This window comes from Lycorma delicatula, chromosome 10, assembly GCF_047948215.1.
Source record: "Lycorma delicatula isolate Av1 chromosome 10, ASM4794821v1, whole genome shotgun sequence".
Taxonomy (NCBI): Eukaryota; Metazoa; Arthropoda; class Insecta; order Hemiptera; family Fulgoridae; genus Lycorma; species Lycorma delicatula.
Window position 1 is genome coordinate 7087408 of NC_134464.1, and position 20720 is coordinate 7108127.

Here is a 20720-nt window from a genome sequence, read left to right on the forward strand (position 1 = left end):
CTTTCTTGAAATAATAACAAAAGAGAAGTTGGTTCGCTTCAAAATCAGTAAATCGCTAAGGATGACAAATATCATTTAAAATTATTCTATAATAATTAATAAATCAATTTATTTAAATTTAAAAAAAAGTTAAAAAAAAAGAGAGGAAGTCGGATTCGAACCGATGTGCCTCCCCCTTGTAAGAACCAAATATTTCGGTAATTAGACATTTCTTTGGCTATAACTGTAGAACCGATGAAAATAAGTACCGGTTGTGATATGTCGTTGAAAAGTTTTCGATGAGGGCTGATTATTGCAGTTAAGAAAAAGTCCAAAATCCAATTTTTTTTAAATTTTGGACTTTTTTTGGATACTTTTGGTCCAGTCGATTGCAATCAAAAGTGGTGGTACACAACTAAACTTTCAACACCCTATGGCTAATCGTTTTTGTGGTATGCCAGATGCATACGTACATACGTACAGACATCACACCGAAACTAGTCAAAATGGATATTTCCGTTGAAATCTGAAAACCAAAATGTTTCGCGATTACAATACTTCCTTTACTTCGTATAAAGAAGTAAAAAAATTACATATACGATTCTAAATGGATAATCGATAGTATTTTCAGTATCGATTTATTTGTATCGAATATAGTTGTGTTTTTAGATTTGCTACGATATTGAATGAATAAATTACGGTAGTGTAATTTATTAATTTATATTATAATTATTATTGCATTTATTTATTGTTTATAAACATTTAAGGAAATATTTTATATTTTTTTGACGGGCAGTATGTTTAATCATGCAAGGATGTTCTTTATTTTTTCTCTTCTTTATAGGTGTTACTTCTTCTTCCTGATTTTGTATAAAAATTTAAGAAAAAAAAATCGTATGATTTTTTGACGGACAGTATGTTCGATCATGTAAGCATGTTCTCAACTAAGGGGGATGCACACACAGACAGACTCCTATATAAATGCCCTTGAGTAGTGTAGAATTTACGTACTTTACAAGTATCTTATATTATGAAAATAAAATAAAAATTATACTAATGTGTTAATAAAATATGAACTAACAATTCTGAAAACAAAATGAAAATTTCCAAAAATATATCGCACCTATTAGAATAATATCTATTGAAGTACTCAATATAAATATTTTATAAACAATGAAAGAGCCTCGTTTTTGCAGCACTCAAGAGAACATCTCATTTAGTTATCTGTCACACTGCTCTGCTGTAACTTAATGAGACTTTACAATGTAATGATGATTCCTTTCAATATTAAGGCAACATTTAATGAATAAACTGATTAAACAATCAGTTGTAAATTTTACCATTTAAACTTTATAATCTATCGATCATCAAACAATCATTTCTGATTACTTAAATAATAGAAAGTAAAAACTTATTTAATCTGAACATTAAGTAACATTAAGGATTTTCACCGTTTTAAACGATTACTCAGCAAATTTTAATGCGATTAACAAAGAAAATTTTATAAATTATTGGAACTAAATTTATAAAAAGTAAATTTTTCTTTTAGTATTACAAAAAAATAAAAAACAAATAAAAAACTTTTGATTTAATACATTCGTAATAAATAAATAAGTCTTTTATTTATTTTACATACTAATAGAAAATATATGATACTAATGAACGAAACTGCACAAAACGTTTTTGAGCATAAATTTCAGTTATTTGTAAAATTATTTCTTAATTTGCTAAATGTCAATCGTTTAGCCTCCGGTAACTACCGTTTAGATAATACTACAGAGGATGAATGAGTATGATATGTATGAGTGTGAATGAAGTATACTCTTGTACATTCTCAGTTCGACCGTACCTGAGATGTGTGGTTAATTGAAACCCAACCACCAAAGAACACCGGTATCCACGATCTAGTATTCAAGTCCGTGTAAAAATAGCTGGCTTTACTAGGACTTGAACGCTGGAACTCTCGATTTCCAAATCAGCTGATTTGGGAAGACGCGTTCACCACTACACCAACCCGGTGGGTTGCGGCGTGTAGATCTGCCGCTCCACAACCATTTCTAACTAGCCATGGCGGTACGCCTGTGTACCACTAACAGAGTCGATATAACAAAGAGCCGGCGCGGCACATCCGAGTACCGATGCGGTACTTTTGTAGGTCGGAGCGTAACACTGGTGTGCCAAAAATTCTTTTTTGGGATAAATCAAAAAAAAATTCACAAAACTAAAACAAATCACTAATAAAGTAATACAGTATTTTAAATATTTTTCGAAAAAAAATCTCGAGAATTCTGAAGGAAACACTCTTCGTGACATCAAGCATCTTTCTATTAAAAGCCGGGAAATAATGTATATGTGGGAACATGTGTTAATTTTCATATTTGGAAACCGGCTCATTACCGAGAATAGGCCTCTTCCTCAAAATTTCATGTTTCCTTGTCCGATGCCAAACTACACCAATTTATTCCTGCAGCCTTTTTCAAATTCTTTTTCCCACACTTTTTTTTGTTTTTTCCATTTCCCACAGAAAAGTTCATTACATTTTGCTATTATTTACGTAAAATCTAGATGTAATTTTAAAAATAATAATTAAACATGGGAGAAATTAAAAAACGAACGACTATCATTATAAATTATAAAACAACTCGATAATGTAGTTAAATTAAAAAAAGTTACTTGACATTACAGAGAGTACAGACTTTGTAGACATTTTAATACTGCGGATGATTTGTTTTGTTAACATTATTTAGTAGCTGTTTAATTAAATCAAAACTTAATTATATTAAAAAAATTCATAAAGTTAATTTTATAATTATTACATTTACAAAAGTGAGTAAACTAAAATACTTTGTTCTTAACCGATAATAATTAAATACCTAAGTACCATAATTATATCAACAAAAGTAACGTAAAAATACGACTAAGATAGATAATCTGATAAATTTACTTGTTTTAAAACTCAGGGAAATATATCAAGCGCTCAGTAAGCGATAAACGTTTTTAATTTTTTTAAGGGAATTTTCTCTGACAAACGCGTAGACCTTTCGACGCACACGCAACTATTCAATTTCACTAGCTTTTAGATAATGCGCTTACAACTGTCTATAATTACCCTATTTTAGTATGACCGTAGTACATTGAACACAGAACAGAATTTAATCCAGTCAAGATAAGGTTATAAATTGTTCCGTTAACATTGTTCTAGGGCGTTACTCAAATGTAGTTATGATGAGTGGTACAATCGCTTTTACAACGAGAATACGATCGGTCGTATGTTATCGTAATTATACAGTAGCTAATACCACAATTATTCCGATAAATACATGTATATAAACTAAGTAAAATTTATTTATGATATACCAACACGTTTTTCTTTTTACTTTATTCAAATGATGGTTCAAACATTCTTAACAATTAACATAAATTACTTAAAAAGTAGAACAAGTTACTTCTGGTTAAAGACTTTTAAAAAATACAGCTTTGTCTAAATAAAAAAAACAAAATGAAATCAAACTCTATAGTAGATCTAACATAAACAGACCGTAATTGAAACATAGCGATTATGTAGATAAAAATAAATTGTAGGTATTAAATACGTTACAAGAGATTACAAAATATTATCGAAAGAAAAACTTTTCTTAGCTTATATATCAAGAGAAAAATATAACTACATAGGAACAGTATTATCAGATTTATAAAAATAAATTTAATTTGCTAAACCACTAGTTTGTTTGCATAACATTGCCTCGTACCACGATATCTAATTTTACATAAAGAAGTAACAAATTTCCAAGTATTAACCATCGGTCTTATATAAACCGTATTTTGATAAGTATTTATTATTAATTATAAATAATAGCTCATAACTTTATATAGTAAAACTACTGCTTTTTTTCTGAATGCGGCCTATTTTCATATACGACACAGTATCCAGTAAGGCCAGTTCATATTTTCTGTTACTATATATTTTATAAACTATCCGGCCGTCTAGCTAGAACCTGGACCCTCGGGACTTAGGTCAACCCGTGCGAATCCCAAATCCAACTAAGGATCTCCTCGGGGTCTCCCGGGTCCAAGGACCCTACCTTAGGCCCGCAGAGCTCGCTTTGCTCGCCATTCCCAATTTTCCAGGAGGACTAACGCCCTGGATACCTGCAGAGCTTGCTTCGATCACGATTCCCATCTAACCAGAGAGCTCCACTCCCTAGACCCCACATTGTACGTTATCTTCACGGTTCTGTAAATAATACTGCCAAATAATAATTATAGTATTCAGGCTTTATAGAGACCTGAAAAAGAAACAGAATTACTAAAGACAGGATAATAGTAACTACGGTAATTAACGTATCCACACCTTAAAGGATGAAAAATTTCTTTGCCGTGGTGGTAGAAATATAATAACAGAGTAAAAGGATTAATCTATTTTTTTTTTTAATGAATATCTTTAATTCACTACTTCACCCTCCTTGAAGGCGAAAAATAATGAATATTTTTAATATCTTAACTTTCAAAGTTAATTTGGTGGTTTTATATCCTCCAAATCTGAATCTGAATGTTGGTTATCGAGTGATGCGAAAACAAATAAACAGATTAACTTTATATATATATATATATATATATATATATATATATATATATATATATAAACACACATTTCCAAATAACCGTGATCTGTTTGATCGCAAGTTTACCTACCGCATGAAAAATTTAGCCTTCAAGGAACTAACAAATACCCCGTTTGAATTTTGAGAATCAGATTATTATTTGCAGAGATATTTTAGGATCTCTCCATTGCATCTCCCAAAATAGCGCCCCAGAGACACTCCGTTTGTTTCCAGTTGATGGTAATGATCGGTTTAGCCTTCCCGAGGTTCTTGCGTACCTTAGTCCTAACCTCACACGCAGTCACCATTAGAAGCCCGTTATTGTTAAACAGACACTTTTTTAAATTTAATAACTTTTATTTAACGTTAATTTAATTCTATTATTTTTGTAATATTATTAATTCGAATCATTCAGTTCAAATCCAGCTCACACAGCGATAGAAATTCACAGTTTATTAATTCAATTCGTTAAACTTTGTGCTTCAACCGGCAAATCGTAAAACATATTTTTTTCGAGTTGAAATAATCTAAAATCTTGCTTAGTTATGCCGAGAAACACGGGTGAAAATTTGGTTGCGATTGATCGAATCGTTTTTTTTTTTTTTGTTTATTCCGAACAAAAAAAAACCTTCTTCCTCTTTATATAATAGTATAGATATAGATAAATAGATTAATTGTAATGCCGGCCTCCGTGCCGCGAGCGTTAGCGTTTCGGCCTTTCATCCGAAGGTCCCGGGTTAGAATCCTGATCGGGCATGGCATTTTCACACACGTTACAAATAATTCATCTCATCCTCTGAAGCGATACCTAACGGTTGTCCTGGAGATACAATACGGCTTACAACTTCTGTCTCACAGCTTAAAAAATAACTTAATATCATCCAAAATATTTTATTTAATTACTGTATTAATTTATATATTATCGTGTTACCAAACAGTCACATAAAAAGAGTTAAACTATAATTTACATATATCGACTTGTAGTTTGAGCATCTATATACATATATATTTTTTACAGGTATGGGATGTCGAGTGGCTGGATTTCTTACAGTATTTGCAAGCGAACGTTGGTATACGATAACATACGCCATCCATCTTAATAAAAGATTAAAATTGTGTACTGCAACAAAGATTATGATAGTCGGATGGTTATATTCAGCGATAATGGGAATATTACCTCTTATTGGAGTCAGCAGTTATGCTAAAACAAGGTAAAAATTTAATAATATAGAAATTTTTACGACGCAATGTCGTATTCAATTATATGAATCTAATAATGGAGACCACTTTCAACTACTGTAACTTACTTATTTTCCCATAAAATTACGTCACTTTTTGAACAAAGTATATTAGCATTAATAATTGCTTTTAATTATTTGCAGTTTTGAAAAACTGAGCGTAAAGTATTATCTTCATACGTTTATTATTTATAAACCTTTTCACATATTTTTGAGCAAAAAATCCTTTTTTAAGCAAAGGTAATAAATTTCTAACGATCAGGAATAATTAAAAACAACGAAAATAAATTTAATGATTTGTAACGATCAGTGGGACAGAATACGCATCAAAATTAACACTGTAACTATGGCAACGAGATACCGTGAATTAATTCAAAGAACTGAAGTACTAATTGTCAATTGGATATTTCCCTCCTGTTCTTAATACGGCTTTACAGAATCGTAGAAACGTTTATTTAAAAAATTCATTTTTTAGTTTTATATACTTTACTGCAAATCACAAATTTATTCCCTACTAACAGTCTACCCCGCTTCAATATTGTAGTACGGGTAAAACAAACATCTGAAATGCAGCCCAACATATTAACTATTTTTACTTTATTACATATTTTACTTAATAATCGGTATTATTTTTTCTTCCGATACAAAGAATTAATCAAAGTTGAACTCTATGTTATACATAATAAACAATAAATATACGATTACTGTAGAATGAAAAGACACAAATATTACACGTACTTTCTTTACTCCCTTCGTAAAAATTTCGAACTCTTATTAAGTTAAACATCTTGTGAAAATTAGATAAAGGTTGAAAGAAAATAGTAGAAATGTAATAAATAAAAGAAACCACTGTGATACTAGCGCAACGAGCCATGGTTGTTCAAGAAAACGACAATGATCATAGGTGCAAACGTAAGAAATTACGAAGAGAAAATTTACTTACGGTAGAATCGCGATATGTATTCTACATAAAATGTTCAATATTATTTCTTTTACAAGTTCATAGGGACTTCTACTTCTATTTCATGTATAGAAGTATTCATGAAATACTTCTATTCAAAAATAACAAATCTCCTCTATGATTTGTTATCTCTACTACAGGATCACCTGTTCTCCAAGATTGGTTAGAAGATGACCTAGATTTAAAAAAATATATTCAGCGCTTTTAAAATGCTGAATTTCAGATCGTCATATAAAATATTTACTTTAATAATATTAACGAAGTAAATTTAGAGGTTTTGTAACTGTTAGAATTATCTGTTAAGAGTTTATTTATTTGAATAATTTTAAGTTATTAAATGATAAAACACTATTAGAGATAAAATTAGGAAGGGAAATAATTACGTGTAATTTTAAAATTAATGCAGATGATCAAACCCTTAATCACAAAAATTTGGATAAGAAAGATTGACTACACTATAAAACAAATGCTATTTAAACAAACATCGGTAATTGTGCGTTAACCGGCACTCGTATTATTTTACATAATTTTCTGACTATGTATTTTTTATTTATTAACGCTAATCTTAAAAGTAATTTAAGAAAATTTATTTTTTTAAAAATGAAGAAAGAAATTTATAAAATAATCATTTCATACCGTATCATTCGTTTGGGTGCAAAAATAAGATATACTCCTTTTAGTAATTCTCCAAACAGCATTTTTTTGCCGAAATATGAACTCAGCCAGGTTCCAAGCGGTGTGTTTCGAACACCTCGTTGTTTTTTGTATTTCCAGTTAACCGATCCCCGCATTCACATTTGAGTATGTGATCCCATCTCCGGGTGGATTAAATTGTATCGATGATTAACTTACAGATGCGTATAACAATCTTTTCCTTTTTCCTGTTTAGCCTCCGGTAATTACCTTTCAGATAATACGCCAGAGCATGATATGTGTGAGTGTAAATGAAGTGTAGTCTTGTACAGTCTCAGTTCGAACATTCTTGAGATGTGCCCGATCACCAAAGAATACCGGTATCCACGATCTACTATTCAAATCCGTGTAAAAATAACTTACTTTACTAGAACTCGAACGCTGGAACTCTCGGCTTCCAAATCAGCTGATTTGAAAAGACGCGTTCACCACTAGACCAACCCGGTGGATCAAAGATGCGTGTAACCATCCGCCTCCAATCATCACGCTGATAATCACGCCAACAGTCTGATAACGATGATCGATCCTGCTTCAACTTTTTCTTTAATAATTTCCAGCAGCGTTTTTGTAGAGCGATCAGGAACTTCGATAATAAACGTTTGGCTTAGTTCTTTGCAAATACCCCCAAAAACTACACAGCTGTGAAAGTACCCTGCCCGCATTATTTTTGCATCGTGTAAAACAGACTTTCATCACTATCTACAACTGCAAATTTAGCACCTTCTTTGCCCGTCAGAAACGGATATACGAGGTGGGTGAGAAAAGTAATGACATCGGTAACACTGCGAGCGATCTGGCAACGCTGTGTCTACCGGTCAGTGCTAGACCGGTTTGTTCGTCCCTCCACATGCTCAGTACGATTTCAATTCCGTTCAGCCAACACATTATTTTTGACAGCGCCATCAATGAAGTTGTGTTTTTGTTGTCGGTTTCGAAATTGTGTATTGTTACGAATTTAGAGCGACGTTATGCAATCAAGTTTTGTGTTAAACTTGGGGAATCCGCGAATGTGACCTTTGAAAAGTTGAAACAGACCTATGGGAATCATTTCTTATCAACAGCACAAGTTTTTCGCCGGCACAAATCATTTTTGGAAGGCCGAGAACACGTTGAAGATCAACCTCGCTCAGGGAGACCTTCGACTTCAAAATCTGAAGAAAACATTTAGCGTGTGAGGGTTCTCGTGAGATCAAATCGTCATATAACAATAAGTATGATGAGTGAACAGTTAAATTTAAACAATTTCACCGTACATCAAATTTTGACGGACGATTTGTACATGCGAAAGGTTTGTGCAAAGTTGGAATAACCTCACAACGGAACAGAAGGACAATCGAAGAAACGTGTGCGTTGATCTTCTTGAGAGGATAGACAATGACCAAGAATTCTTCAATCTTGTGATCACAGATAACGAATCCTGGATATTTGAGTAGGGTCCTGAAACAAAGCGGCAAAGCGAAGATCGACACATTCCGTCATCTCCTCGACCGAAAGAATGTCGAACGAACAAATCAAAGATCAAAACCGTGTTGATTTGCTTTTTTTACAGTAGGGGGTATCGTGTATAATGAATTTATTCCTCCAGGACAAACCGTCAACCAATTGTTTTACAAAGATGTGCTTGAAAGGCTCAGGAAAAGAGTGATTCGCGTGAGACCAGACATTGCAAACAAGTGGCATTGCCCGTGTGACACGGCCATTTTCATCAGGGAATTTTTGACCTCAAAACGCATTCCTACAGTTCCTCAACCCCCCTATTCACCGGATTTGTGTCTTTGTGTCTTTTTTCTTTTCCCGAAATCGAAACGTGTCTTAAAAGGACGTCATTTTGGAACTCTAGAGAACATTCAAAAGACTGTGACCGACCGGTTAAAAGAACTACCAGTTGAAGCCTTCCAGCTCTGCTACCAGGAGTGGGACCAACGACTCCGCCGGTGTATAGCTGCTTAAGGGAACTACTTTGAAGGGGATAATATTGTTGTTTGAAAAAAATAAAAACTTTGGTAAGTAAAAAGTCAGTCTCATTACTTTTCTCACACACTTCGTACAATACATATTTTTCTCTTATGTAGATATTACAGTCGACCGCAGTGGATTGACTTACGTTAAATTGTCGATCGCAGAAGTCTATTGAAGTCAGTTCCTTACAACATCAATAAATGAATCGTATAATAATAACTAACCTTCATCCAATTTCCAACACGAAATCGCTTAGTTCGTTACAAGCTGTTTTGTTACATTTCCTCTTCACACCGTCACTGAAATATAGTTTCATGTCGTGATCCTGTCTGTATTTTCGGGAACGTTATATCGCTCTACATTCCTGTTAATAACTATACAAGAACTATACTCTTCAGTATTTGGTAGCTGCTACAAATTCATTACTATTACTTCTTGTTACAACGGGAGGAAATTTAATGACGAAAACACGAAAAACAGCTAAATGAAGTAAATAGATAAAGAAAATTATTGCGATAACAAGAAGATACCGTGAAATAAAGTAACTTTGATAAGAGCGTGCACAACAAAAATAATGCATAATAATAATATATAGATTACGGTCGAATTAATTTATTATAAACTTAACGTCACTCTTGATGGTGACATTTGAAATAGTTTGTTTTTCCTATTATTTTTATTATATTGAATGTTATAACGGACGGCGTATTGAAGTGCACATTGGCTGACGGATGGCTTACTGCGCAATTACCTATGATGAAAATATCTTATACTAACTTAATTGCAATTATACTATGCAAGTATACGGAGCTGTACGAGATGTTTTCTTAAAGGAATGACCATTTAACTTTTCCACCCATCCTATCTATCTATCTCTCTCGCACGCAATCTGTACAGCTATACGCCGCCCGCTATACTATGTTGCATTGTATTGTTATGTTATTTCTTTGTAAACTGGCGTATGCCGTTGAAAAATATATAAATAAATAAATAATAGCTACATATGTAAAACAATAGCTTTATATGAGAATATAACTGCTGTATATTGTATATGTAAAAAGAATATGTAAAGAATTAATTCTCCCATAACAGTACGAAGGTCAGATGTACTGGAGTAAAATTCGGCTAAACTAAAATCAAATTGAACTTATCCTCTCTCTCAACATAATGTACTAGGTTAGTCACGATTTAAAACTTTATTCCCTCCACTCCGCACACTATAATCGAGTGAAATATTTTGTACAAAAAATGATCGATTGCTCTTTTAATCTACATTTTTAAACAGATAATTAAAAATGACATAAAAGGAAAAGGATAGTTTAACTTTCCCGGCTTCACCTTCGACAGACCTTTATTTCAATTACACGACTGGGTTTTTTAATATTAATTTCTTTATTATTTTTATCTAAAATCGAGCAAATAAATTATGAAATACAAAAAAAAATGATTTTTTAAATAATTTTTAAGTAAAAAATTTAAGAAAAACCTTTAGAAATCGGTTTCTGTAAAATAATCCTAGAGTATCTAATTAAACTGCATTACCTGGTACAGCAATGTTAGAATGTTCGACCTCGTGTAATATTTAACCTTTCTACATTTTCCTTATAAGGAAATATTTAAATTAAATTTCTTGAGTTAATATAAAATATATTTAATGATATTAGAAAAAATTAAAAGTGAGAAATCGGACACCCCCAACCATACCCTCTTTGTCTCTTGAAAGGGTGAAAACTGAAAATTATTTAATCTAATAATTTTATACCGCTTTTCCTTCTGTAATCTTTTCGATATCTTTCATTTATAATTTTTTTTCCAAATCTCAGCTGTTTATCAAACGATTTGAAATAATGAGATATCATTTTGTTTAAAGCCTTAAAAATTTATTTAATAAAGAAAAAATATTATTCAGCAGAACATATAAGTATTAAAATATTTATATAGCCCGCAAATTTTCAAAGGTGAAATTTTCAAACTAATTTATTTTATTAAATATGTTATCGGATATATATGTTACGGTAAATTTGATTAATCCGGTGATTATGCATACTTACAGTCGATATACGAGTATATATAATCGCCTCCACCTTCCTAGTCGGCAGATACCATCCAGGACCCTCCTCCCCGTGTAGCTAATTGCTAGGAGAAGGGAATGCCGGACAAAGGGAAAATGAAGCGAGTTATTAGATCTGTCTACATCATTGATTCCCAAAGTGGTCCAGGTGGACCCCCAGGGGTCCACGGGAGATTCGACGGGGGTCTACGTTGGCGTGACAAAAAAAATGGGGGTTCACAATTCGTAAGCGGGGGTCCATGAAAATTCATCTGGTTTCGATAGTGAAGAACTAAAATGTTGGCTTGACTTTGCGTTATCAATCTAGGCAGATAATTTTTTGAGAAGCTCAGCGACTGTAACTTACAATTACAAGGGGACAGTCTCAATTTAATAAAAACTAAGGGTGTAATTTCAGCTTTTCTTGGAAAATTGAAATTTATGAAACAAAATATTAGTCGGCGCGTATTTTCCCAGTTTTCAAACTTGTCACAGGTAGAATGCCTTGATGAGGATATTCAGACATACGTTCAACATTTAATCGCCCTGCATGATGACTTCAAAATCAGATTTGAAGATATTCTGACGATGGAAATACCACCGCGGATCGTAAATCCATTTGATGAAACGGAAGTGGAGAATGTGATATTACAAGAGGAGCTACTCGAGCTTAGCACTAATGAGGAGCTGAAGGTGAAATTTAAAAGAGGGTATCAAACATTTTGGCTGCAGGCAGAATTATCAGAAAAAATCCTGGACTGTGGGGAATTGCGAGAAAGCTTTTGATAGCGCTTCCCTCGTCATAGCTTGTCGAAAAAAGTTTTAGTGTCGTTACGTTACAGAATCAATATCACAGAACGGGGAGATTTGCGCTTATTCCTAACAAAACCGAAGCCAAATATTGATAATTTGCTGTCAATCCATCAAGTACATCCCTCCCATTAAAATTGTAACTATTTTGTGATTGTCATTGTAGAAGTTACATTACGTTATTAATGTTTAATTTTAATTATATTACGACAATTTTATTATATTACATTGCAATATGATAACAATAATAATTAATAGCGTAACGATTACATATTTGAATAAATGCAACACAAAAAAAATATACTATTTTTCTTTTGCTTTTTACCACTCTGAATGGGAAGTTTTCTAAATAAAATAAGTGAAATGATTGCTTTCTTGTGCTGTGAGTAGATGGCAAAAATGTAAAGTCGGATGGAAGCATTTTTTTTGATCGGCCAACTTTTTTGACATCCACTCACAACACAGTCGATCAAAATTAACCGATCAATTCTCACTTTTTTTCGGAAGCTGTTAGTTCGTGGAACGCAACCGTAACGCAAATTTTTATAGTTAGATCTAATCACATTTTCCGTCGACTGGAAATATGGTAGACATGTAGCTGCAGGGGGTCCACCGGAACCAGAAAAATTTTGAAAGTGGTCTATGAGAAAAATAAGTTTGGGAACCTCTGGTCTACATGAACATTTTACACAGCTGCCCAAAACGGAGTGTAATGTATTTTGGTAATACGTATGTATATTTTGGGTGTATGTATGTATGTATGTTCCACCGTAGCAACTCAACGACTGAACCGATTTAGATGTATGATCTTGCATTGGAATCGTTACATTACTTGGAGAGTCATAGGCTATATAAATATGTATATGTATAAATAAATTTCAAAAAATTTAAAAAAGTTATATATACAAAATTGTCATCTGCACTTTAATTATCCTACAATAGCAATTATTCTATATTAAAGAGCAATTATGTTTTTCAGTAATGTTTTTTTTTTTTTTGGCAGACGTGTTTTTTTAATTTTTTATATTTATTTCTAGTTGCTAACTTTGATATCTTGAATTAGTCCATTAAGTTTGGCCAATACCTCCCAGAATATCCTGTTAGAGAAAATATTTTTAAAAAATGGTAATTCTTATGCTTCCTAGTACGATGAGGTTGAAAATCAAGCCAAAACTATGTATAACACAACCTTTTTATTCAACGAATTTTCGAGATGTAAAGTGAAAATTGTCTAGAAATAGTGTTGAATATTCTCTCACTCCTAATTTCGACTGACTTAAAATTTTAGTATTTTAAATAACGTAATAAATATTTTCATGTAAGTATAACTTAATTTTCTACGACCGATATACAAAAAATTAAAAAATGACGAAAAATACCCGTTTCCAAAAATTAATACCATAAAAAATAACTACTATTTGTTTACGATTTTCTTTCAGTTTAATCGATTCTAGCAAAATAATTGTGATTGAGGGGAACACAGTAATTTTAAAACAATTAACTTACACCTGTCCCCAGAGTAATAAATCGGCTTATGAAAGAGTGAACTAAGGTACAAAAGTCTATAATATTTTGAATGCATTTGAACGGTAAAAAAATTTAACAATCTAATTTTGTAGATATTAATTATTATATATAATTAAATATAATTTAAATAAAACATAAAAATATCTACATAAAATATAATTTATAAACGACAAAAACATTATAGTAATGTATAAAGAAAAGGGATATTTACCGTAAGGTAAAAGTATTTCGTCATATTTCCTGCCTTGTTGATCATATACAACTCCTCAACGAAAAACACTTTCCATTATATAATGTACAATATCATAAACGCATTTGTGGTGCAAGGTATAGAAAGAGTAAAAAAAATAAAGTCTCTCTACATATAAAACACTAACGAAAGACGACGATAGTTTTGCACAATTTATAAGACGCCATCAACACAAACCCCTATAAATGTGAAATTTCTGGATACGGAATTACCCCCCGGGTGTGTATAAACAAATTTAAGACGTAAAAGAATGCTGATGAGTATTGAAATAGCATAAATGTAATTAAAATTAAGATTTGCTTTACCGGCCCACTGATACGTTCTATCGCCACTGACAGTCCACCGTCCGGTCGCTGTGATAGAACCAGAATCAATTGCTAATGTTTTAAATTAACGTACTAATGTTTTTACAGCAGCTATATTTTTCATGTTTTCTAATATTCTGTACAGTTTGTTAATTTAATTTGTTTTTATTTTGATAAAATTAAAATTCCGAAATTTTCACACGTGTTTATTCTTATATTATTTTACAGAAAAAATGATTAATCACTTGTGCAATATTATTTCTAATTTCAAGCGTAACTTTAAAATGTGATAAATATTTATTAAAAAAAGAATATCAAGATTCCCATTTGATATGCTTGAAACTATTTAAATTAAAGAAAGGAAAAGAAATGAGTTAGAAGTCATGAATGTTGTAATTCATGATACAAAATGTAATAAAACAAGCCGCTCGTCTAGCCAGAACCTGAACCCTCGGGACTCAGATCAGCCCAGGCGAATCTCGGAGCCACTCAGGGACTCGTCGGGGCCTCCCGGGGCCAAGGCGTTTACCCCATAGTTGCAGGGCTCGCTTCGCTAGCCATTTCCAATTCGCCAGAGGGACCGACGCCCTGGACACCCGCGGTGCTTGCTTCGGTCGTCATTCCCATCTACCCAGAGGACTCCACCCCCTGGACCCTCGTAGTTATGAAAATAATACTATTAAATAATAATTATAGTATTCAGGTTTTATAGAAATCTGAAAAAGAAACCAAATTACAAAAAATTGAATAATTGTAACTAAAGTACACAAAACATATCGAAAAATTCATAACTTATTTACTTGTTATGGCTAACGAAATATAATAATGAAGTAAAAGAATTTATATATTTTTTCCTTAATGAACATCTTTAATTCACAACTTCACCCTCCTTGGAGACGAAAAAATAATGAATATTTTTAATATCTTAACTTCAAGGAAGCTAGGGCCTCGGTCGATGGCTTAAACCCTTCCCTGGGAAAACAAGAATGTATCCTGCAAACTTAAAGTAATCGGTCGGTAGGTTGTCGCGTAATTTGATAAAAAATAAACAAATATACTCTTAAATGTTTATATATATATATATATATATATACAATTTCCGAATAAGCAGAATCTTTTAGATCGAGAATAGTACCTGATGCATGCGAAATACAGCCTTCAACCTACCAATCCCGTTTCCGTTTGAATTTTGAAAATCGGACTACTGTTTTCAGAAATATTATAAGAGCACCCCATTGCATCTCCCAAAACAGCGTCCCAGGGACATCCCGTTTGTTACCGGTTGATGGTGCAGCCTTCCGCGAAGTGCTCGCATACCTCACCACTCTAGCCTCACACGCAGTCTCCACTGGACGCCGACACAGTATTGTTTAAAATTTATTTAATATTATTTTATTTAACGTAAATTTAAATCTTTTTTTTTCTTTTTTTGTAATATTATTCATTCGATTGATTCGAATCATTCAGTTCAAACCCAGCTCACACAGTGACAGAGATTCATTGTTCACAGTTCATTAATTCAATTATGTAGATATATTTTAGAGATTTTTCGAGACGGAATATATCTAAAACCCTTCTCAATTATGCCACAAAATATGGGTAAAAATTTGGTTGCGATAAATCGAATAGTTTTTTGTTTTTTTCCGAACAAAGACTTAAATAAAACTTAATAAATAAATAAAGTCAAAGTCTGTCATAGTTTTTCGCTGTTAACTCATTTTACACAAAATATATTCTCGTTAATGTCTCATTCGTAACATTTTTTTAATAAATATTTTATAGTTACAATAAAATAAAAAAAATTAAAAAGCTAATGCTTTTTAATTAAAACTATGCCACTCAGAACTAAGATGACTGTTAAAACTTTTATCCTAATTAAATCTCTCTTAGAACCATTTTTAATGAGTATTTCATCTTCGTCTGTAGGGATTGTAAATGAAAAAATTTTGCCCTATATAAGAAGGTAAAGTGTAGCGATTGTAAAGGCAGTTGCTTTTATATGGATTTTCAATGCTAGACTGTGGAAACCGGTGTTCTTTGGCGGTTGGGTTTCAATTAATCACACATCTCAGGAACGGTTGACCTGAGACGTTCAAGACAACACTTCATTTACATTCATAGATATCGTCGCCATTTATCCTCTGAAGTAATGCCTTACAGCGGTTCCAAAAGCTAAGCAAAAAAAAAAGAGAGAAAGAGAGGTGTAGCATTACATCAACCCCTTTTGTACTGTTGATTGTAAAATGTGATATAGCCCCCACTGCCTTATACTGTGACTTCCCATAGCTTAAAGAATTTTTTCTTGTGATTTAAACAAACATCGAATAATTAGCCAATATAAAAACAAAAAACGCTTCTTTATTTTTTTTTTTTTTCAACTTAAAAATAAACAGATATTTAGTCCGTTGGATAAAGAAAACGTAGAATTTAAAATAACTCTGACCAAGCTGAATTCGAATTAATTAAACATTTGTTTATGAAATCATTAGAAATAGAGTTTTAAATAATTTCTTTGAAAAATTATGTTGTGCCGCTATAATAAATCTTGTATTCCGTTATAATACTGGAAAAACACAATTTTTATATTTTACCAGTAATCAGTATTTATTGTTGAAACATTATGGCACTTTTGAAAAACCATATTTTTATGAACGAGTAAGGTTTTTTCTGTGCGGGAAGAAAATGCAGCTTCGTAAAGTAACAAATTATTATTGATTTTAGTAATACTAGGATAAAATATTAATAATAATTAATGGGATAGAATAACAATACTTTTTACGAGCTGAAATTTAACTATACACGTGGAAGATTTGAAAGACTAACCACTGTTTTCACAGAAACGATGTTTTTTTTGTCAGTTTTGTGATCCAACATACCCGTTATACCAATTAATAATATTGGACGTGAATTTATGCGATCCTACCCAATAATCTCCCTCTCCCTCTATATATATATATATATATATATATATATATATATTATTTTAGATCTTGTTATTTTTTTCTAAACAGCTCTATTCATAGTTAGATGCCTTTATCCTCAATATTAACGGTTTTCAGGTAAATGTTTTTTTTTGTAGATCCATCATAATTGTATACGAGACGTATAAATATTTTAAAATAAAACAAATTCGAAAAATATGATGTTCATAAAAAAATAATCACCATACATTAATCACAAAAAAAATGAATTATCAGCTGATTTGATTGATTCTTTTTATGTAACTAAAATTTTAATTTATGTTTTTTAAATTCTTTATTTTTTTTATTCGTTTATTTCTTATCGGTCATTAACGAGACCTAGTGCACCCCATTATTATAATTACACTTATATATAATTCTGAAAATTCAAGTTCTTCAGATAATTTAGAGTTGTCCCACAATTTATCATTTTATTTAAGCACTTTTGTAGATGTTGAGGTATTTTGTGTCTCATTCTTTCAGTTTCGTAGCGTGGACAATAGTAATAATAGATTTTACTGATAGATAACCGTGGAAATCTGTAAACATTGCCAGGGTTATCGATCGGTAAAACATATTACCGACTCTCCACACTACCAAACACAAGAAAGACGTATTTCATTAAATTAAAATTAAAACTTTAAGAAAAATGCTAGTAAGTTTCAACCGACATATTTGCCATCCTGACCCCGTAAGGGAAGACGCCTTGTGAGGGTCACGGTCACCACACCACCCGTTCCGTTCCTAGCCATGATGGGCTTTACCGGAGTTTATCTTTTAAATCCTCTAAACTTGATAACAGAACATTCATCAGTTTAGCTTCCGTCAGGATGCCACTGATGGAAATGCCTCCGGCAGACATTTTCATCAGTGTATTTACACAACCTACTATCGCCTTTGTATGGACTTTTCCAACACGACAACCTACCGTAATTTACGACTCTCAAGTGTTAAATTAACCCATTCGCATAAGCGCGATTCCCGCTCATTCCTCTTAAAACCGAAGGTTTCACTTCAGTTAGACTATGCTCTAAGATCATTACTTGAATTTGTTTTTAAATACCGAAAATATTACCCTCATACCGATGAAACAAGTGTTGATCGTAACAACGACAATTTTGTCCTACAATTCAATTTACTCAAAGTCCTTTTACCAAAGACCAAATTTAACAAAATTAATAAGCCTCTAAAGAAAACATACCCCATCTCTGCTCTGGTCCGCTATCTCCAGCGATATCAATGTCTACACCCTACCACAACGCAGCTATAACACAACGTTCTCCACACATAACAGCAAATATTTCAGGAGTATTTCACCTTTTGTTCTTTTAATGATCCGGAAAATAAATTATTTTTGAAATTCATTAACTAATGAAATAGCTTAAAAATTGAAGTATCCTGCTAAATTTACGTGACGACCGTGAAAACTATACGAAAAAAGATTTTGAAGACGAAAGTTTAAAAACCGCCATGTCCGATCTCCGTAGCGGAATAGTAGCGTCGCGACTTTTTATTCAGAGGTCCCAAGTTCGAAAGCCGGTCAGGCATGGGATTTTTCACAAAATTTATCTATTTAGATTTCCGCGTACAAGTTTCGCAAGTTTCTGTCGTGAATTAATGCGTCTAGCAAAAAAAATAAATAAATAAAATTTCAAAGAAAAGGTAAAATAAAAACTTTATTTTCAATTTTAAATTAAAGTTAATAGTTTATTTTTTCTATGAAAAATTAATTAAAATTTCTTCGGTAGAGTGATATTGAAGAATAAACTGAAATACTCGTGTATTGCTTTACGTTTATTTCTCCATTATTTTATTTTGTCTTTACACGCTTTTTTCAATATTCAATCCACGTACACGAATAATAACAAGATGAAGTTTTCTTAAACATACATTTGCAATGTATTCTATTTATTCTATTAATGTAGATACAAGTAATCGATTAAATTTATCGTAATTTAAAATATATATTTAATAAAAGATTTTTTAAATACCGATTATTTTTATATATATATTTTTTTAAAATCATAATTTAAAGTAACTTCTCTTATACGCATAACCGTTATAGCCCATATCATACAGTAATTAAATTCTTCTTAGAAATCTTTTCTTCATTAAATTTTTTACAAGAAACTTTTCTACTTAGCATCTATCTACTTTAAAACAAATGTTATTATTCACCTAACAGATGAATGAAAGTTATCGGCGTTAATAAAAATCTATATTATATTCTATGTGCTTTTACTTTCTATTTCACCGTTTCCTACATTTCTTATTTTGTTTTTACACCCTTTCATCAATATTCAAACTACAAACTGGGATAAAGTAACAGGAAAAGTTTTTTTTTTTAAATACAATTGGAAAATATCATCTATATTAATAATATAGATGCAAAGATTCAAGTATCACACGATTTAAAAATACGTATTAAGATAAAAATGAAGTACGAAGTGATTAGGCAGCATAAAAGTAACAACCAAAAGCAAGCCGAAAAAGTTAGATAAAAATTATTAGTTTTTTCTTTTTTTTTCAAAGAGGAAGACCTTCCGAAGGCACCGGGCGTGTTGGGTCTTGTCATATGGAATTCTTATCTACTAAAAATCTGCTTTCATCCACGTTTTCCCTGGGCTGGACCGCTTTCGCGTTGTTTCAGTCTAATATGTGCCGTCTGTTCCCTTAGAGCAACTCTTCTATTCTCACCACCTTCCTAACCGACTAGAGATCTGCTAAGAAGCGCTCTTCCTTCTTACACCACAGAACTTATTCTAAATAAACTGATACCAAAATCCAAGCCACCTTATTTTTAAAATTCCTTGGATAATGTTGTCCGAAAACAATTCTCTTATTTGTATTATTACACAGTCTCATTATTATGGCAGCATAATTGTACAGTCTCAGATCGACCATTCCTGTGATTTGTGATTAATTGAAACCCATCCGCCAAACAATACTGGTATACAGGATCTATTATTCAAATCTGTATAAAATTAACTACCTTTAGTTGGATTTGAAACTTAGAACTCTCGACTTCGAAATTACCAGATTTGCGACTATGAATTCACTCGTACCAACCCGGTGGGTTGAGACTAGTCTTTTTTCTTTTCCTTTCCCCATTTAGCCTCCGGGAATTACCGATCATATATTACTTCAAAGGATGAATGAGGATGATATGTATGAGTGTAAATGAAGTGTAGTCTTGTACAGTCTCAGTTTGACCATTGCTGAGATGTGTGGTTAATTGAAACCCAACCACCATAAATCATCGGTATCCACGATCTAGTATTCAAATCCGTGTAAAAATAACTGACTTTACTAGGACTGGAACGCTGGATCTCTCGACTTCCAAATGAGATGATTTGGGAAGATCTGTTAACTATACCAACCCGCGGT

The 20720-nt window shown here is 32.1% G+C and overlaps 2 protein-coding genes across 3 annotated transcripts in view; one reads left to right on the top strand and one right to left on the bottom strand.

The window, feature by feature from the left end:
- LOC142331231 (uncharacterized) overlaps positions 1–20720 on the bottom strand; it is a 447558-nt gene that overhangs the window by 264592 nt on the left and 162246 nt on the right. The window lies entirely within an intron of this gene.
- LOC142331605 (lutropin-choriogonadotropic hormone receptor-like) overlaps positions 1–20720 on the top strand; it is a 92135-nt gene that overhangs the window by 67584 nt on the left and 3831 nt on the right. The window contains exon 4 of the mRNA XM_075377621.1: positions 5599–5791. Coding sequence (XP_075233736.1) covers positions 5599–5791 — 193 coding nt within the window. The remainder of the gene's footprint in view (positions 1–5598; positions 5792–20720) is intronic.